The sequence below is a fragment of the Anolis sagrei genome, chromosome 9 (genome assembly GCF_037176765.1).
Source record: "Anolis sagrei isolate rAnoSag1 chromosome 9, rAnoSag1.mat, whole genome shotgun sequence".
In the NCBI taxonomy this organism is placed as follows: Eukaryota; Metazoa; Chordata; class Lepidosauria; order Squamata; family Dactyloidae; genus Anolis; species Anolis sagrei.
In genome coordinates, this window is record NC_090029.1 from 25,715,029 (window position 1) to 25,736,283 (window position 21,255).

The 21,255-nt window shown below is 40.5% G+C and overlaps 1 protein-coding gene across 2 annotated transcripts in view; it reads left to right on the forward strand.

Moving 5' to 3' along the window:
• The window catches only part of SNX1 (sorting nexin 1), a 42,121-nt gene extending 23,751 nt beyond the window's left edge, over positions 1-18,370 (forward strand). For both annotated transcript variants that reach the window (XM_067471388.1, XM_060755344.2), the window contains exons 6-15: positions 811-952; positions 2,176-2,254; positions 5,456-5,531; positions 7,598-7,711; positions 9,188-9,281; positions 11,485-11,690; positions 13,118-13,261; positions 13,554-13,634; positions 16,919-16,990; positions 17,950-18,370. In XM_067471388.1, the coding sequence (XP_067327489.1) occupies positions 811-952; positions 2,176-2,254; positions 5,456-5,531; positions 7,598-7,711; positions 9,188-9,281; positions 11,485-11,690; positions 13,118-13,261; positions 13,554-13,634; positions 16,919-16,990; positions 17,950-18,000 (1,059 nt within the window). In that variant the 3' untranslated portion in view covers positions 18,001-18,370. The remainder of the gene's footprint in view (positions 1-810; positions 953-2,175; positions 2,255-5,455; positions 5,532-7,597; positions 7,712-9,187; positions 9,282-11,484; positions 11,691-13,117; positions 13,262-13,553; positions 13,635-16,918; positions 16,991-17,949) is intronic.
• Positions 18,371-21,255: the final 2,885 nt, after the last annotated feature.

The following is a 21,255-nucleotide window of genomic DNA, read 5'->3' on the forward strand; positions in this document are numbered from 1 at the left end:
TGTATTGATGTGTTGTTCTTGGGCTTGGCCTCATGTAAGCCGCTCCAAGTCCCTTGGGGAGATGGTGGCGGGGTATAAATAAAGTTTTTTTATTATTATTACTAGCTGTATCCACCACGCGTTGCTGTGGCCAACCTTCCCTCCTTCCTTCCCTCTTTCCTTCCTCCCCCCCCCCCCCCAATTTCTCTTTTTTCTTCCATCTCTACCTGTTTCTTTCCTCCCTTTCTTTGCTCTTTGGTTACATCCTTCCTTCTCTCCTTCCTTCCCTCCTTCCCTATCTTTCGTTCCTTCTCTCCTTCCTTCCCTCTCTTTTTCCTTTCACTTTTTTATTTCCTTCTCTCCTTCTTTGCTTCTCTACGTTTCTTTATTTCTTTCCTTCCTTCTTTCCCTCCCTCCTTCTCTCCTTCCTTCCTTCCCCCTTTCCCTCCTTCATTCCTTCCCTCTTTCCCTCCTTCTCTCGTTACTTCTTGGCTGTCCCATTTAATATTGTATTTATATCTTACATAGAAAGAAGGAAAGGAAGAAGGAAGGAAGGAGGGACAGGAAGGAAAAAGAAAGGAAGGGAGGGAAAGAAGGGAAGGAAGGAATTGGGTTGTTAGTTGTATCGTGTACAAATCTGGTGTCAACTCCCAGTGGTTTTTGAGTTCTGTGAATACCACAAACGAACATTACATTTTTATTTATATAGATTGGAACTCTAACCAAAGAACAGGAATTATTATTATTATTATTATTATTATTATTATTATTATTATTATACAATCTAGTGCAGAGGGCACCATGTTTATCTCATGTTCATTGTCTCTTCAGACCACTTTGTCGCTCTTCAGGAGTAAACAGTTCTCAGTCAAGCGAAGGTTCAGCGACTTCTTGGGCTTGTATGAGAAACTGTCTGAGAAACACGCACAGAACGGGTTCATTGTCCCTCCACCCCCCGAGAAGAGCTTAATCGGTGAGTGTGAATGGTAAACCTGACTAGCAATATCATGTGACACACATGCACTCTTTGCCGTGTTGCCTTGCGATCTTTTATTTACAAACAGTACCCTCTCCCACTACTTTTTTTTCATCTTCTGTATGAGCTTTTCTACCAAAGCTAAAGCAATCCCGCATGTATGTAGGACTTGCATAGATTTTTTTTTAAAAAAAACAGTGACAGCAGATGCTGGAAATGCAAAGCACACACACGGTGGTCCACGTTCTGGTTACATCCCATATAGATTACTGCAATGCTCTCTACGTGAGGTTGCCTCTGAAGACTGCTCGGGAGCTGCAATTAGTTGCAGTAGAATTTCCGGGATGTAACCAGAGCGTGGAATACCATGGCCAAGTCAGACTTCCCAAGGTACGGGCGCAGCTGGCGCACAAGTTTCAATTGTGCGAATGCTGTCCTGGTCACTGCGGAACCTGGGATTCGAGGCTCAGTGATGAATCCAGAATCACACCCAAGCTGCGAACCTGCAGCTTATTTATTTATTTATTTATTTACTGCGCTTATATACCGCAATTCTCAGCCCTAGGGCGACTCATTGCGGTGTACAACATGAAAAAACAGGTGCAAATTACAAACCATAGTGCAAAATAATCAACAGTTCATCATTATCATAAAAACATCTTATCAAAAAATCAACATTACTACCAAATTTCTACTACATTCCGAATCGTCTCATCGTCAAACCCACAATCCGATATCATTTCCGTTATTCCATTCCTATGGTCACATTACCAGTCATTGCACTTCTTGATCAAATGCCTTCTTAAAGAGCCAGGTCTTTAACTTCCTGCGGAATATCAGCAGCTTCCTACTTTTCTGTACCCACACAATGTTCCCCCTCTTTTATTGTATCACTACAAATCTTTTCTGGTTAAAAATCAATTGAAAAAAAAGAGAGAGAAACTGCAAGTTGCTTCTGGTGTGAGAGAATTGGCCGTCTGCAAGGACGTCACCTGGGGGATGCCTGGATGTTTTGATGTTTTACCATCCTTGTGGGAGGCTTCTCTCACGTCCCCGCCTGGGGAGCTGGAGCTGACAGAAGGAGCTCACCCGCGCTCTCCCTGGATTTGAACCTCCAACCTGTCGGTCTTCAGTCTTGCTGGTACAAGGGTTTAACCCATTGTGTCACCGACGGCTTGCTAAGATGCAGTTGGTGGTATTTCTTCCCTCTCTTATTCCAGGAATGACCAAAGTAAAAGTTGGAAAAGAAGATTCCTCTTCCACAGAATTCCTAGAAAAACGCCGAGCTGCCTTAGAAAGGTAATTTCAAATACTGGTTTCTGTTATGGCTGTAATTGCAAAAGACCCACAGGTTGAGAACCACTGGGATATTGCTATATGGTGTCTTGGAAGTGTGATTGACCATTTAGAGCTGGGATTCTCAACCTCAGGGTTGGGACCCCTGGGGGGGGGTCACGAGGGGGTGTCAGAGGGGTCGCCAAAGATCATCAGAAAACACAGTATTTTCTGTTGGTCGTGGGTGTTCTGTCTGGAAAGTTTGGCCGAATTCTCTCAGTGGGGTTCAGAATGCTATTTGGTTGTAGGTGAACTATAAATCCCAGCAACTACAACTCCCAAAGGTCAAGGTCTATTTCCCCCAAACTCCACCAGTGTTCACATTTGGGCATGTTGAGTATTCGTGCCAAGTTTGGTCCAGATCTATCATTGTTTGAGTGGATGGAGGTGAACTACAACTCCAAAACTCAAGGTCAATGCCCACCAAACCCTTCCAGTATTTTCTCTTGGTCATGAGAGTTCTGTGTGCTAAGATTGGTTGAATTCCATTATTAGTGGAGTTCAGAATGCTCTTGTAGGTGAACTATAAATCCCAGCAACTACAACTCCCTAATGACAAAATCAATCCCCCCACAATCCCACCAGTATTCAAATTTGGGCTTATTGGGTATTTGTGCCAAATTTGGTCCAGTGAATGAAAATTCATACTGCATATCAGATATTTACAATTACTAACAGTAGCAACATTGCATTATGAAGTAGCAATGAAAATAATGTTATATAATGTTATGGTAGGGGAACTGTATTAAGGAGTGGTGGCATTAGGAAGGTTGAGAAACACTGATTTAGAGTAAAATCAGCCCCAATTTGTAGGTGGAATGTGTTTGAATTGCAACTGTAATGCAATATAATACTACTACTAATAATAATAATATGATATTATAATTATATATTTTATATTACATGTAATATTACTAATAATATTACAATATAATTGTATAGTACAATATAGTAATATACAATACTGATATTGTACTATGCTAATAATATAATGTATTGTATGTATATATATCTTGTAAGCAGCTCTGAGTCCCCTTCGGGATGAGAAGGGCGGCATATATAATACTAATACTACTACTACTAATAATAATAATATGATATTATAATTATATATTTTAATTTACATATAATATTACTAATAATATTGCAATATAATGGTACAGTACAATATAGTAATATACAATACTATTATTGTACTATGCTAATAATATAATATATTGTATGTATATATATCTTGTAAGCCACTGAGTCCCCTTCGGGGTGAGAAGGACGGCATAGAAATGTCATAAATAAATAAATGAATAAACTATGAAGCATGCAGCTCTCTTGCCCACTCCTGAGATAGGAAATAACCCTGTCCCTGTTTGTACCAATCCTCAAATCCTCAAATTGCAACCTATGAAGTATCTGCTCATTTTAAATCTACCATCAATGAATTCAGGAAGGAGGGTCCCCCCGGCCCCTCAAGATTTTTTAAGGGTTTGAACACAAGCCTGTTCCTTTGTCTAGTAATCACTGATATGAAAGTTTTTGACTGGTTTACATAAATCTCTTCCCATTTTCTATTGACTGGAATAAACTGGGCAACAAGTGTGACAGGTGAGAGTTGTTCAAACTGGAACCGCCATCAAAGATCCCACAGTGAATGGGGAAGTAAGAAGGGAAGCGGTGATGTCCCAGTTCTTGTTCTGCGGGTTTCACTTTAAGTGAGACACACAAACTCAAAAATAATTGCTTTTCTTTGGGATATTACTGTTAAACTTGTTTCAGGCCCCTTCCACACAGCTGAATAAAGCCTCACATTACTTACTTTACTTAGGCGATCCCTTGTTGTCCGAGTAGGATAGTCTTCCTGGATCAGTGTTCTGGTAGGTGCATAGGTGGCTGTGCAGCCCTATTCTTGACCTGCATGTTCTCCCGCAGTGAGGGCATAGGTTTTCAGGTGGAAGGCGGTCTCAGTCGGGGTTGACTTGACGTGCCTTCCTCTTGGCATGTTTCTTTCTTTCGTCCTCCATTCGTGCCTCTTCAAATTCTGCAGCACTGCTGGTCACAGCTGACCTCCAGCTGGAGCGGTCAAGGGCCAGGGCTTCCCAGTTCTCAGTGTCTATGCCAGAGTTTTTAAGGTTGGCTTTGAGCCCATCTTTAAATCTCTTTTCCTGCCCACCAACATTTCGTTTTCCATTCTTGAGTTCAGAGTAGAGCAACTGCTTTGGGAGACAGTTGTCGGGCATCCGGACAACATGGCCAGTCCAGCGGAGTACTGGGGGTCTTTGCTTCTTTCAGCAAGAGATTTGTCTTCCCAAGAGATTTGCAGGATTTGCTGCAGAGACAGCGCTGATGGAATCATTCCAGTCCACGTCTTGCAGGTGTATAGCAGGGTTGGGAGGACAATAAACAAGCCTCTTGGTCTCCCTACGGATGTCCCGGTCCTCAAACACTCTCTGCTTCATTCTGAAAAATGCTGCACACGCAGAGCTCAGGCGGTGTTGTATTTTAGTGCCAATGTTGACGTCTGTAGATAGTCCACGTTTTGCAGGTGTATTGCAGGGTTGGGAGGACAATAGCTTTATAAACAAGCCCCTTAGTCTCCCTACAGATTTCCCAGTCCTAAAACAGTCTGTGCTTCATTCGGAAGAATGCTGCACTCGCAGAGCTCAGGCAGTGTTGTATTTCAGTGCCAATGTTGATGTCTGTAGATCAGTGGTTCTCAACCTTGGGTCCCCAGATGTTTTTGGCCTACAACTCCCAGAAATCCCAGCCAGTTTACCAGCTGTTAGGATTTCTGGGAGCGGAAGGCCAAAAACATCTGGGGACCCCAGGTTGAGAACCACTGCTGTAGATAGTCCACGTTTTGCAGGCGTATAGCAGGATTGGGAGGACAATAGCTTTCTAAACAAACACTTTGGTATCCCTACGGATGTCCTGGTCCTCAAACACTCTCTGCTTCATTCAGAAAAATGCTGCACTCGCAGAGCTCAGGCAGTGTTGAATTTCAGTGTCAATGTTGACTTTTGTGGAGAGGTAGCTCCCAAGGGAGCATAAATGGTCCACATTTTCTAATGTTACACCATGAAGCTGCATTTCTGGCATTGGAAAGGGTTATAAACATGTATCAAGAATATGAAAGTGCAGGATGCAGGCCCCTCACTCTTTTCTCTTCAACAGGTATCTTCAGAGGACCGTAAGCCACCCGACCATGTTGCAGGACCCAGACGTCAGGGAGTTCCTGGAAAAAGAGGAGGTTTGTTTCCCGCTGTTCCCGAGAGTTGTGCTCTCTTTCCTGCAAAATGTTACTGAGCTTGTGACCTAAGCATCCTTAACATGGTTCATTGGGAATTCATGCATATCTGTTGAGATGTTCTTGAGCTCAAGGGGTGTGTATCAGGGATGGGTGAACTTTCAAGAATGGGGACAGGGAAAGCATCACTCTTGTATTGCAACTGGACTGGAAACAAGTCTAAACTCTGGATCCAGGAGAGACGCCACTTAAGGAAAAGGAATGCGTGCCTGGGTCAAGTTATCACGCATCACAGCGCATGGTCATGGATACTTTCTCCTTTTACCGGCTGTGATGGTCTCTCCGTTTTTAACAAAGAGGCCGATCTTTCCGTCTTCTTGGTTTCAAACTGAGATATCATGACTTGCTTCTCCTTTTTTGCTGACTAAATCACATACTCTTTCGGTTATGAAACGTTCCTGGTTTGGTTGTGACTTCTGTATCACAGCTTCTCTCTTTTGGAAAAACCTGCCTGATGGTGTGGCATTCGTATTTTTTAAAAAGACACAAATATGACTCCACAAAAAAAGTTTGGAAGTCTTCACCAATAATGTGGAAGGAGTTGTTTGAAAGCTTTTTCACCCTACCTTTTAACAACAACTACTACTACTACTACTGCCAAGGAAGCATAGCAAACTGTGTGTTATGAGAATGGTGTACTGCCTTTATTCTAATAGCAAAGCTATAATATCTCTCCAAAATTGCCTAGTCGTTGATCTGGAAGAACTAATGATGAACTCTTAAATTATACCAAGAATCTTCAGATTATAGTACAGAACACAGGGGAAAATTCCAGACAGGAAACAGTCAGGGCCAGCTAACACCTCCAAACAAAAGATCTCCCCCAGGCAGAGAGCAGCCAGGCTTTGAAGCTGCAAAGCTATTCAGTGCTAATCAAGCCGGCCAATTGCAACATTCACACTTGCCTCAAGCAGACAAGAATTCTGGCAGGACTGAAGGCTGACAGGTCACAGGTTCGAATCTAGAGAGAGTGTGGATGAGCTCCCTCTGTCAGCTCCAGCTCCTCATGCAGAGACATGAAAGAAGCCTCCCACAAGGATGATAAAACATCAAAACATCTGGGCAATGTCCCCTGGGCAGACGGCCAATTCTCTCACACCAGAAGCGACTTGCAGTTTCTCAAGTTGCTCCTGACACGACCAAAAAAACCCAAAACCTTTCTTAGTTACGTAATATCCTTTGAGGATGCCTGCCATAGATGTGGGTGAAATGTCAGGAGGGGATGCTTCTGGAACATGGACCACATAGTCTGGAAAATTCAGAGCAACCTAGTGATTCTAGGCATAAAAACCTTCGACAACACAACTTATTTTATAACTGGATTATAATAAATAATAATAATAAACTTTATTTATACCCTGCCACCTTCTCCCCAGAGAGGACTTGGGGTGGCTAACATGAGGTCAAGCCTGAAGATACAATACAGCAAAATAAAATACAAAATACAAAACAACAGAAATTCCATCAAAATAAAATACATACAGTAGCAAAATTAAATAAATAAAGCAAAATAACATGATGGAAAATTGTATGAGAGATTGTAGGAGCTTCTCCAAAGCTACTGGACTACTGAGTTGTTGCTATTATAATACTTATTATGTAACTGGGACTATAGATGGTTTTCTGGAGAGCCTCTGGTCATTGGACAATATAACAATGGCTGCACAATCCCTTTCCGTTTTGTGCAGTTTGCTTTGCTACATGATCAAACGGGGATGCTGTAAGGTCACTAGGTTTTTGTTTCCCCTTTTTACCTCTATGACAGCAAATAGCAAGTAGATCAGGTTCACCTCCTTCCAGAGCTGGCAATGAGGTGGTTTCCATGTGGGAAGGAATACCTTCCAGAATTGATGACAATAATATAATATAATTATTATGATATATATAATTGTATGTATATATATCTTGTAAGCCGCTCTGAGTCCCCTTCGGGGTGAGAAGGACAGCATATAAATGTCGTAAATAAACAAATACTAATATAGATAATGGGTTTCCCCATTTTTTCTCAGCTGCCACGAGCGGTTAGTACCCAAACATTAAGTGGTGCTGGGCTCCTGAAGATGTTCAACAGAGCTACCGATGCCGTCAGCAAAATGACCATTAAGATGAATGAATCTGACATCGTAAGTATACAACATGCTTGAGCTGCTGTTGCTGCATATTTCATCTTTGTACATAGAGGAATCGCGCCAATTTATCTGAAGCGTTAGGGATCTGAGTGCTGTCAAAAATGGAATTGGTTGAAAAGTGGAACCCAAGTTGTTTTGGCTATGAAAAATGTAAACAACACAATATATATCATTTTTGAATGCACGATAAAGCTAAAAGGTTATTTAAGGAGGGGTCCACTCTTTCTGTAGGCAAGAAGAATTAATACGAGGGTTGAATGAAAAGTAATGCCTCCACCTTCGTAACTCCTCAACAGTTGGCAGTACTGGTATGCGGCAGGTACTGGCTTGTTCAGTAGACTCTCCTCTACAGTTCCATTTTGACAGGAAGCCTTAGTAGAAAAAGTAATGCCTCCACCTTCGTAACTCCTCAACAGATGGCAGTACTGGTATGCAGCAGGTACTGGCTTGTTCAATAGACTCTCCTCTACAGTTCCATTTTGGTGGGAAGCCTTAGCATTGAATAGTTGTGTTGTTAAAGTGCGAAGTATGGAACCCCGTGCAGACGGTCAGTCAATGCGACTTAAGCAACATGCACTCATTGAATTCTTGACAGCAGAAGGTGTCACCTCAACATCTTTAAACTTACTTGCCCACATCAACACAATCACCATCAACAGCTTGCATTCTCTGATGAATCTCCTTTGGGGTGACACCTTCTGCGGTCAAGAATTCAATGACTGCATGTTGCTTAAGTTGCATTGACCGACCGTCTGCGCAGGGTTCCATACTTCGCACTTTAACAACACAACCGTTCAATGCTAAGGCTTCCCACCAAAATGGAACTGTAGAGGAGAGTGTACTGAATAAGCCAGTACCTGCCGCATACATTGCTTAAGTCGCATTGACTGACTGTCTGCGCAGGGTTCCATACTTCGCATTTTAACAACACAACCATTCAATGCTAAGGCTTCCCACCAAAATGGAACTGTAAAGGAGAGTCTACTGAACAAGCCAGTACCTGCCGGATACGTTGCCTAAGTCGCATTTCCCGACTGTCTGCGCAGGGTTCCATACTTTGCACTTTAACGAGACAACTGTTCAATGCTAAGGCTTCCCACCAAAATGGAACTGAAGATGTTCAACAGAGCTACCGATGCCGTCAGCAAAATGACCATTAACATGAATGAATCTGACATGCGTGAGCTGCTGTTGCTGCATATTGGAACTGTAGAGGAGAGTCTACTGAACAAGCCAGTACCTGCTGCATACCAGTACTGCCTTGTGTTGAGGAGTTACGATGGTGGAGGCAGTACTTTTCATTCAACCCTCGTAAAAGAGCACAGCCTTCATCAAGTAAATAGAATGTATCTGTAATTTGCCAGCATTGAGATAGCAAATTATCAGAAAGTGAAGTATCAAAAGATAGTGAAGATATGTATTGCCTTTCATGGTTTCAACGGGACTTCATCTGTTCTCTCCCGCTTCCAGTGGTTTGAAGAGAAGCTTCAGGAGGTGGAATGCGAGGAGCAGCGCCTGCGGAAGCTTCATGCTGTTGTCGAAATGCTTGTAAATCACCGGAAAGGTAACTTCCCAGCTGAACTAATTCTGTGCAACTGAAAAACAATTGGATGCACTATTTGTCAGACAGGCCCGATCCAAGCTTTGCTAAGTGCATTCCTTTCTGGTTTAAGACTTTTTATTTAATATTTATTTATGTTTTATATATTATTATAATAATATTATAATAATATTATATATTATCTTTCCCCAACAAGATGTAACTGTTATGTCTCTGAGTATGAGGGAGAGATGTAGCAAAAGAGATGCCACATAGTGTATAAATCCAAGCACTTATTGGACACATCTGGAAAATTGCTTCCCATAGCATTTCCTGCCTCTGTCCATCATATTTCAGTGCTGCATTCAGTGATTGGGTTGCCCTTATCATTCCCAAATGGCATTGGAAATGAGAGCGTACTTGGAGAACACTGTTGGAAAAGCCTAGACGGGATAGAGCAGGCCTGGGCAAATCCTGGCCCTCCAGGTGTTTTGGACTTCCAACTCTCTTGGGAGTTGAAGTCCAAAACATCTGGAGGGCTGAAGTTTGTCCATGCCCAGGATAGAGATACCATCTATACTCAAGTATAAGCCGAGTTTTATAGCCTTTTTTTAAAGGCTGAAAAAGCCCCCGTCAGCTTACACTTAAGATTATTTATTATTTTACTCTGTTATTTTTAAAAATTTAATTACATTTAGTATTTTACTCTATTATTATTACATTTCTTATTTTACTCATTATATTTATTATTTTACTCATTTATTATTATTATTATTACATTTCTTATTTTACTCTATTATTATTACACTTATTATTTTACTCTATTATTACTGTTATTATTGCATTTCCATTATTTTACTCCATGTATTATTGTTTTTATTACATTTATTATTTTACTCATTTATTATATTTATTATTTTGCATATTTATTATTATTATTATTACATTTATTATTTTACTCTATTATTATTGGAAGGATACGTAAGCACATTTACATTGAAGAAGGCGAGAATAATGGTTTACTCATAGTTGGGCAGTCTTATCTTAAATTACAGTTTTATGTAAATACTCATAAACATATAACCTACTGATACCTCAACTAATATAATTACTGTATATACTTGAGTATAAGCCTAGTTCTTCAGCCCTTTTTTAGGCTGCAAAAGTCTCCCTCGGCTTATACTCGAGTCAAGGTTACTTATTATTTTACTCTGTTGTTATTATTACTACATTTATTATTTTACTTTATTATTATTATTATTATTAATGTATTATATTATTTTATTATTGTTATTATTTCATTTATTCGTTTACTCTATTATTACCATTATTATATTTCCATTCTATGGCTCTATTCTTCTTTTTCTTATTATTATTACATTTATTATTTTACTCTATTATTATTATTATTATTATTATTACATTTATTATTTTACTCCATTATTATTATTAATGGATTATCTTATTTTATTATTGTTATTATTTCATTTATTCGTTTACTCTATTATTACTATTATCACATTTCCATTATTTTGCTCTATTCTTCTTATTATTATTACATTTATTATTTTACTCTATTATTATTAATGTATTATCTTATTTTATTATTGTTATTATTTCATTTATTAGTTTACTTTATTATTACTATTATTACATTCCCATTCTTTTGCTCTATTCTTATTATTATTATTACATTTATTATTTTACTCCATTATTAATGTATTATCTTGTTTTATTATTGTTGTTATTATTTCATTTATTCGTTTACTCTATTATTACTATTATTACATTCCCATTATTTTGCTCTATTCTTATTATTATTACATTTATTATTTTACTCTATTGTTATTGGAAGGAGACGTAAGCACATTTACATTGAAGGAGGTTAGAATAATGGTTTAATCAGAGTTGGGCAGTCTTATCTTAAATTATAGTTTTATGTAAATATTCAAAAACATTTAACCTCCTGATGCCTCAATTAATGTAACTATATTGGCATCTATTTTTATTTTGAAATTCACCCATAGTGGATGCATTTCCCACCCTCGGCTTATACTCCAGTCAATACTTTTTCCCAGTTTGTTGTGATAAAATTAGGTGCCTCAGCTTATATTTGGGTCGGCCTATACTCGAGTATATACGGTACATTATATAAAACACAGTTTTCCTTTTCCATTCCCCCCGGGATCTTTTCCTGCTGGTCATAACATTGTGCCTCACACCCCAGAGCTCTCCCTGAACACGGGCCAGTTTGCCAAGAGTTTGGCCATGCTGGGGAGTTCGGAGGACAACACGGCCCTCTCCCGCGCTCTCTCCCAACTGGCCGAGGTGGAAGAGAAGATTGAACAGCTGCACCAGGAACAAGCCAACAGCGACTTCTTTCTCTTGGCTGAGCTCCTGAGCGATTACATTCGCCTTCTTTCCGTCGTAAGGGTAAGAATGCCTTTTGCTTTCTTTGCAAGTGGGCAGCCCTTGGCAGTGAAAAACACAAGCCAAATGAAGACTTGTATTGCTTTTCAAAAAGAAAAAAAATGACATTATTTGCATCACGCAGTCATAGACTGCAGAATTTACCATATAAATATACATTCTTTTTTCAAATTGTGTGTGTATATATATATACATATATACATATACATATATACATACACACACACACACACACACACATATATATATATACACATACACACACAAAATTTGAAAAAAGAATTCTGTTCTTTTACTCTATTATTATAATTACATTTATTATCTTATTTTATTGTTGTTATTATTTCATTTATTATTTTATTCTATTATTATTACATTTATTATCTTATTATTTTTATTATTTCATTTATTATTTTACTTTATTATTATTATTACATTTATTATCTTATTTTATTATTGTTGTTATTACATTTATTATTTTACTCTCTTATTATTATTACATTTATTATCTTATTTTATTATTTCATTTATTATTTTACTCTATTATTATTATTACATTTATTATCTTATTTTATTATTGTTGTTATTACATTTATTATTTTACTCTCTTATTATTATTACATTTATTATCTTATTGTTATTATTTCATTTATTATTTTACTCTATTATTATAATTACATTTATTACCTTATTTTATTGTTGTTATTATTTCATTTATTATTTTACTCTATTATTATTATTACATTTATTATCTTATTGTTATTATTTCATTTATTATTTTACTCTATTATTATAATTACATTTATTACCTTATTTTATTGTTGTTATTATTTCATTTATTATTTTATTCTATTATTATTACATTTATTATCTTATTATTGTTATTATTTCATTTATTATTTTACTTTATTATTATTATTACATTTATTATCTTATTTTATTGTTGTTATCATTTCATTTATTTTACTCTATTATTATTATTACATTTATTACCTTATTTTATTGTTGTTATTATTACATTTGTTAATTTACTCTACTATTATTATTACATTTATTATCTTATTATTTTTGTTATTATTTCATTTATTATTTTACTTTATTATTACTATTATTATTACATTTCCATTATTTTGTTCTATTTTTCTTCTTATTATTACAGTTTTATGTAAATATTCAAAAGCATTGAAATTCACCAGTAGCTGCTGCATTTCCCACCCTCAGCTTATGGAATGTGGCCATACAGGCCGGAAAGCTCACAGCAACCCAGTGATTCTGCTCATGAAAGCCTTCGACAACACATGATTTTAATTGCCTCTGCATTGTGTGTTATATGTTTATAACTTAAGCTGCTCTGGGAGAAAGGTCACACACACACACACACACATATATATGGTAAATTATTAAAATGGGATGCCCTTCTTTGCCAACAGGGTGCCTTTGACCAACGAATGAAGACTTGGCAGCGTTGGCAAGACGCCCAGGTCATGCTGCAAAAGAAACGAGAGACAGAGGCTCGGTTGTTGTGGGCCAATAAGCCTGAGAAGCTCCAGCAAGCCAAAGAGGAGATCTCAGAGGTGAGAGGGCCATCCAAAGACAATTCCTTTCTCCCTTGCCCTTCTGGATGAGTTGTCCAAATTATGTGCCTTACTCAATAACATAGTGAAGTTTGCACAGTCCTGTGGGATGCATTGTGACCTTGCCAACGCTAGAGAATTGGAGCAACTCCTTTGTTTACTTTGTTTGGCCATCTCTGGCAACTTGATAAGTTCCACAAAAGTCATAATTAGTCTGCTGATTGGATAACCCATCTTCTATGTGAGTCAAAAGGATGTGTTGCTTTTTAACCCTTTGCTTCTGTGTTTCCAGTGGGAATCTCGAGTGACACAATATGAACGGGACTTTGAGCGGATATCTACGGTGCTCCGCAAGGAAGTGTTGCGGTTTGAGGTAGGGTTGAGCTTCCACGCCAAACATTTTCATGTCATCCTGATATATGGGTCTGTACCATTGTTAATTGGCAACCAGTGGGATGATTTTAGTATAGTATGAGGGTTGAATGAAAAGTAATGCCTCCACCTTCATAACTCCTCAACTGAATGCAGTACTGGTATGCGGCAGGTACTGGCTTGTTCAGTAGACTCAGCTCTACAGTTCCATTTTGGCAGGAAAGCCTTAGCCAAAAAAGTAATGGCACCACCTTCGTAACTCCTCAACAGATGGCAGTACTGGTATGCGGCAAGTACTGGCTTGTTCAGTAGATGCTCCTCTACAGTTCCATTTTGGCAGGAAAGCCTTAGCAGAAAAAGTAATGCCTCCACTTTCGTAACTCCTCAACAGATGGCAGTACTGCTATGCGGCAGGTACTGGCTTGTTCAGTAGACGCTCCTCTACAGTTCCATTTTGGCAGGAAAGCCTTAGCAGAAAAAGTAATGGCTCCACCTTTGTAACTCCTCAACTGATGGCAGTACTGGTATGCGGCAGGTACTGGCTTGTTCAGTAGACTCTTCTCTACAGTTCCATTTTGGCGATAAGCCTTAGCATTGAACGGTTGTGTTGCTGAAGTGCAAAGTATGGAACCCTGCGCAGACGGTCGGTCAATGCAACTTAAGCAACGTGCAGTCTTTGAATTCTTGAGAGCAGAAGGTGTCACCCCAAAGGAGATTCATCAGAGAATGCAAGCTGCTTATGGTGATCGTGTTGTGCCTAAAATAAGGGCCTAAGCTAAGCTAAGGGCCTAAGCTAAGGGCCTAAGGTAAGCTAAGGGCCTAAGCTGAGCTTACATATTTTGTGTTTAAATCTTGAAACTCTCCCAATTTCTTATTCTCAAGTAGACGGATTTAATAAGACTGACCTTGGTTGAGATAGGTCAGGGAGTCTTCATGAAGTTTCACAGCAGGCGATGTAGCTGCAAAAAAGCACATATTGAAATGGAGGGAGCATTGTGTCATTCTCAGGGGAAAGCTGAGGCTCTTGTGTGAGGACATCACGCAAGTAGCTGCCTGTGGAGTGCTGGTTGTAATGCTCTGGCTAAGCTAAGCTAAGGACCTAAGCTAATCTAGTATAAGAAACAGTATAAACTCATCAGTATAAACACATCAGAACAATATACAATCACAATATTTGAACACAGAAAGTTGATCACAGTATCGACTTCCAAATAAAGGAACCAAGTTCAGTCTTCATTCTGAAACCCTGAACTGAGCTTGTTTAATATATTCTTGTTTTCCGTAGCGAAATTAAAAATGGTTCACACATGTGGACCTTCTGCAAAATGGGAACACCCAATGCAGTTCTTCCACTGCTTTCGCCTACGTTTTGTTCCTGCCTCTTGTTTGGTGGATTTTGTCTAATGAGTGAGAAAGGAAGTGTGGGAAGCCTGACGTTCTGCGCAGTGCTGATGTACAGAAGGAACATTTGCTGACCTGCTGCACGGAGATAAGGGCTCGGGCCTCTTGGAGGCTGCCTTCACCGACCACAACCTTCTCCTCCAGCCTTATCAAGAGCAAGGCTGCTTTGTCGCTCCCTCTTTTCCCTCGGCCTCTTTCCCTCTGCCTACTTGAAATATTTTACTTGATGGAAAGTCTGGAATTTTCTGCACATCCTTGTGCCTTTTTTGGCTGACCTAATGTTAATGTTAAACTGCTGAGATGCTGAACTTGCTGATCAAAAGGTCAGCAGTTCGAATCCAGGGAGCGGGGTGAGCATCCGCTGTTAGCCCCAGCTTCTGCCAACCTAGCAGTTCAAAAACATCAAAATGCCAGTATATCAGTAGATACCGCTTCTGCGAGAAGGTAACGGGGCTCCATGCAGTCATGCTGGCCACGTGACCTTGGAGGCATCTACGAACAACGCCAGATCTTTGGCTTAGAAATGGAGATGAACACCACTCCTGCTGATCTGAAGGTCGACAGTTCGAATCCGTGGGACAGGGTCAGCTCCCATTGTTAGCCCTAGCTCCCATCAACCTAGCAGTTCGAAAGCATGCAAATGCAAGTAGATCAATAGGTACTGCTTCAGCGAGAAGAGGCAAAAAGACGCTCCATGTATTCATGCTGGCCACAGAGCCAGGAGGTGTTTACGGACAATGTAGGCTCTGTGGCTTGAAAATGGAGAACAGCGCCTCCCCCAGAGCCGAAGACGAGCACCGCCTCCAGAACCGGAAATGAAAGGAGAAGCCTTTGCCTTTGTCTGTGTATTTGTGTCTCATTGGGATCTGCACGCATTATTCGCCAATACATCACACAATCCTAGACACTTGGGAAGGGTCCAACGTGTGATCTAATTCAACAGCCAGCAGAGTGATATTGTCTACTGTGGGCTCATCTTGTTGTGTTTCAAATAATAATAATAATAATAATAATAATAATAATTTTTATTTATTTCCCACCTCTCCTTATGGCTCGAGGCGGACAACATCGCAGAAACACACAATCATCTAAATACATTTTGTAAAATGCCCATATTAAAATATTTCAAAAAAACACATATTAAAATACGCACACACAACTTTTAAGGCAGGTAGAGGATTTGCAACAGAGAAAAATAACCCATCTCTCCATTTATTATGCACAATTTCCAGTCGAGCATAGCAAATAAATAGGTTGGGGGTCAGGACTACAGTTCCCTTCATTCTGCACCAAACTGGGCCTTGCAGTCCAGTTTCCCTCAAGCTTTCCCAAGCTCTGAATGAAGCCAGCCACTGGGTCCAAGGGTGCATCTACACTGTAGACGTACTCTAGTTTGAAAACACTTTAACGATGGAGCCCTGGGAGCTATAGTTTGCCGATGTACTGACACTCAGAAGGCCTTGGGTCCCATTGCACTGAGTCATGGCAGTTTAAAGTGGAGTCAAAACTGTATTCAGGCTGCAGTGTAAAATGACAACTCCCAGTTTTGTAAAGCTATAGCTCCCGGTCTTGTAGAACTACAACTCCCGGTCTTGGAAAACTACAACTCCATAGACACCTCCAAGGTCATATGGCCGGCATGACTGCATGGAACGCCATTACCTTTCTCGTCGAAGCCTTTCCTGTTGATGTACTCACGTTTGCATGTTTTCGAACTGCTAGGTTGGCAAAAGCTGGGGTTAACAGCAGGAACTCACCCTGCACCCCTTTCGGTCAGCAAGTTTAGCAGCTCAGTGGTTTAACCCGCTGTGCCACTGGGGACTCCATTATTATTATTATTATCATCATCATCATCATCCCCTGCTGTCATTTTTTTAATTACAGAAGGAAAAAACAAAAGATTTCAAGACCAATGTGACCAAATACCTGGAAACGCTGTTACATTCACAGCAACAGGTAAGCGAGTGATCGGAAAAGTTTATGTTTTCAGTAGGGTTTATTATTATTATTATTATTATTATTATTATTATTATTATTATTATTTGTTTCTCCAGGGTGGGATGAATAGTGCCCCTTATCCTGACTCATTCGTTGAATGTTTTGGGGATGGCAGAATATGAGTGACATATTCTAATACGTTACAAAAGCCACAAAACAAACAAAAAAACATGTTCTTACCTGTAGAAAGGTGTCTCTGCAAGCTTGCAAGGTTGGGTAATTTATGTCCTGCTTTTCTCTCCGAAAGGGTCATCAAGGTGGTGTTTACAATTAAATTGTGCAAGAGGTCGTCCTCCAATTTGACCTTAGAGCAGGAATGGCCAAACTTGGGCCCTCCAGGCATTTTGGACTTCAACTCCCACCATTCCTAACAGCCTCAGGCCCTTTCCTTTCCCCCCTCAGCCACTTAAGTGACCTATTTCTTCCTTAGGAAGAATTTCATCTATGCTGATGATCGTGCCATCACCACTCAAGCAAGGCTCTTAAGGAGCTGAGGGGGAAAAAGAAAGGCCCTGAGACTGTTAGGAATGGTGGGAGTTGGAGTCCAAAACGCCTGGAGGGCCCAAGTTATGAGAGTTGGAGTCCAAAACACCTGGAAGGCCCAAGTTGATCTATGTTTTCCTTAGGGAGAATGTCATCTATGCTGATGATCGTGCCATCACCGCTCAAGCAGAGAGCTTAAGCGTCTGAGGGGGAAATGGAAAGGGCCTGAGGCTGTTAGGAATAGTGGGAGTTGGAGTCCAAAACACCTGGAGGGTTTGCCCATACCTGCCTTAGAGTCAAGCTGGAGGTCCTAAATTTTCCAAGAGAGAGCATGCTAATCGTGAATCACCAACTCCACCAAGATGTGAGCCCACAGTATGCGAGCAATGCAGCGCACTGACCCTTCTTTCTCTCTTTTCTCGATGTCCCTGCAGCTTGTGAAGTACTGGGAAGCCTTCCTGCCAGAGGCCAAGGCCATCTCCTAACGCGGCTGAGCAAGGGCCCGTCCCGGACTGACTTTGCCTTTACTACACAATACCTCTTGGCCTTTCAGATGGAATTTGCCGAGCTGATCGACTCCTCCCCGGAGGAGAAGCTGCTTCCCCAGCTAGTAACTCTTCTAACTGTATATTTTTTCCATTTAGGTTCATATGCACAATATTATATATTTTCCTACTGAAGAGAGACTAGTTTCCTGCTTATGTCGCCCCCCCCCCTTCCCGCGGTAGATAGCGGAGAGTGGGCAGGGGTGGGTCCGTTTCTGTTTCTGGGGCTTTTGGTATCAGACCCAGGGAGGATTCTTGTGGCCCCTGCCGTGCAATGACGACAACTATGTAATAAAATGCAAAAATCAGGGTCCCATGGCTCCTTTCTCTTCTTTCTGCATAGAACAGTGGTTCTCAACCTTCCTAATGCCATAACTTAGCAGCAGCAGTAGCCCAAAGTAATTTTTTTCCATGTCAGGAGCGACTTGAGAAACTGCAAATCGCTTCTGGTGTGAGAGAATTGGCCGTCTGCAAGGACGTTTATCTATCTTCTTCTATATATATATAAATACTCTGTGCATAATGAGTTCCTTAAGAACAAAAGAACCAAAGAACGAAATCACACCAAATTTGGCAACAAAACGTCTCACAACACAAGGAGTGACCATCACTCAAAAAATTATGATTTTGTTATTTGGGAGTTGTAGTTGCTGGGATTTATAGTTCACCTACAATCAAAAAGCATTCTGAACTCCATCAACGATGGAATTGAACCAAACTTGGCACACAGAACTCCTATGACCAACAGAAAACACTAGAAGGGTTTAGTGGGCATTGACCTTGAGTTTTGGAGTTGTAGTTCACCTACATCCAGAGAGCACTGTGGACTCAAACAATGATGGATTTGGACCAAACTCTACACGAATACTCAATATGCCCAAATGTGAACACTGGGGGAAATAGAATCTTGACATTTGGGGAGTTGTAGTTGCTGGGATTTGTAGTTCACCTACAATCACAGAGCATTCTGAACCCCACCAACGATAGAATTGGGCCAAACCTCCCACACAGAACCCCCATGAGGGCTTGGGGACGGCTAGTACTTTATATATTACTTTTATATATATTGCTATATAATACACACACACATATATATATACTGTATTATATTAAATAGACTCATGGAATAGAGTTAGAAGGGACTCCACCATGGTATTGGGGAGAACAGACTGGATGGAAGGAGAAAAGAAAGGAGGGAGGAAAAAAGGGAAGGAATGAAGGAGGGAAAGGGAGAAGGAAGGACGGATAGAAGGAAAGGAGAGAAGGAAGGAAAGAACGAGGCACTAAAGGAAGGAAGAAGAGAAAGTAGAAAGAAAAGAAAAGGGAGGAATGGCAGGAAAGAGGTAAAGAAGGAAGGAAGGAAGGAAGGAAGGAGAAAAGGAAATTAAAAGTGAAAGAAGGAAACAAGGAGGGAAGAAAGGAGACGAAGAAGTAGAGAAAGGGGGAGTGAAGGAAGGAAAGAGAGAAGGAAGGATGAAACCAAAGAGATGGAGAAGGAAGAAAGGAGAGGAGGGGGAAGAAAAAGAGAGGAAGGAATAGGTAGGTACCTCTCTTTCGTAATAGTCCGGATATCTACCTCTACTTCGAAAAGTCTTACTATAGGCCACAGCAAGGCGTGGTAGGGCACAGCTAGTTTATTTTGTATTTATTTATTATATTTGTTTACCACCTTTCTCAGCACACGGACGACTCAAGGTGGTTTACAGAGGCAAAATTCAATGCCCACAAACATCATAAAACATTTAAAACAATTAAAAACCTTAGCATAAATGTACAATCATAACAAGGTCAATAAAACATAAAGTCTCCTGGTTAAAATCAAGATCCAATCTCATCATCTATCACGTTGCTCATTGGACGCCCAGATGTTTGATGTTTTACCATCCTGTGGGAGGATTCTCTCGCGTCCCCACATGGAGAGCTGGAGCTGACAGAGGGAACTCAACCCAATCTCCCCAGATTCAAACCGATGACCTTTTGGTCAGCAGTCCTGTCAGCACAAGGGTTTAACCAAAAGTGATAAAAAGAACAAAAACACACAGACCAATGTTATCTCTTCCATAGGAGGCTTTTCTTTGTAGCAAAATAATATGGTTACACTATTTACAGTAACAAGGTTTCCACAAAACAAATAAGTCTTTTATACTTCCTTCTTTGTTTCCATGCTGGGCTGCTTCTTCCTGCAGATAAACAGGTTTACACTTACAGAGCCTCCTCTCACACCGAAATTACACAGGAGCTTCACAGAGTAGCTTTACACACAGCTTTATGCATGAGAGCTTTAACTTAGGGCTTCTTTCACCGAAGCTTCTCACACACTGAGGTTTGCCTCACACTCCTGAGAAGGACACTGGCTTTGGCCCACGGACTAACAGGCTTCAGCAAACTCCTCTGGGGCTTCCGAATTCAGACTGGCAGAGTTTTGGAGCACAAGACTCCTGACCTCATGATCGTGTTAAAGAATCAAGTATGGATTGTCGATATTGCAATCCCAGGTGACAGCAGGATTGCAGAGAAACAACTGGAAAAGATGACACAACGTGAGGATTTAAAGACTGAACTGCAAAGACTTTGGCACGAGCCACTCAAGGGGGTCCCAGTGGTGATCGGTACACTAGGCGCAGAGCCTAAAGACCTTGGCCTGCACTTAAACACAATCGGCGCTGACATAATTACCATCTGCCAGCTGCAAAAGGCCACCTTACTGGGATCTGCACACATTATTCCCTGGTACATCACACAGTGCTAGACACTTGGGAAGGGTCCAATGCGTGATTCAATACAACAGCCAGCAGAGTGACCTTGTTTGCTGTGGATTCATTTTGTTGTGTTTCTAAGAATAAGAATAACAATAATAAGGAGAAGGAGGAGAAGGAGAAGCATAAGGATAAGAAGGAGAAGGAAGAGGAGGAGGAGATGGAGAAGGAGGAGAAGGGGAAGGAAGAGGAGGAGAAGGAGAAGGATAAGAAGGAGGAGAAGGGGAAGGAAGAGGAGGAGAAGGGGAAGGAAGAGGAGAAGGAGAAGGATAAGAAGGAGGAGAAGGGGAAGGAAGAGGAGGAGAAGGAGGAGGAGAAGGAGAATAAAGAAGAGAAGAAGGATAAGGAGAAGGAAGAGGAGGAGAAGGGGAAGAAAGAGGAGGAGGAGAAGAAGGAGAAGGACAAGAAGGAGGAGAAGGAAGAGGAGAAGGAGAAGGAG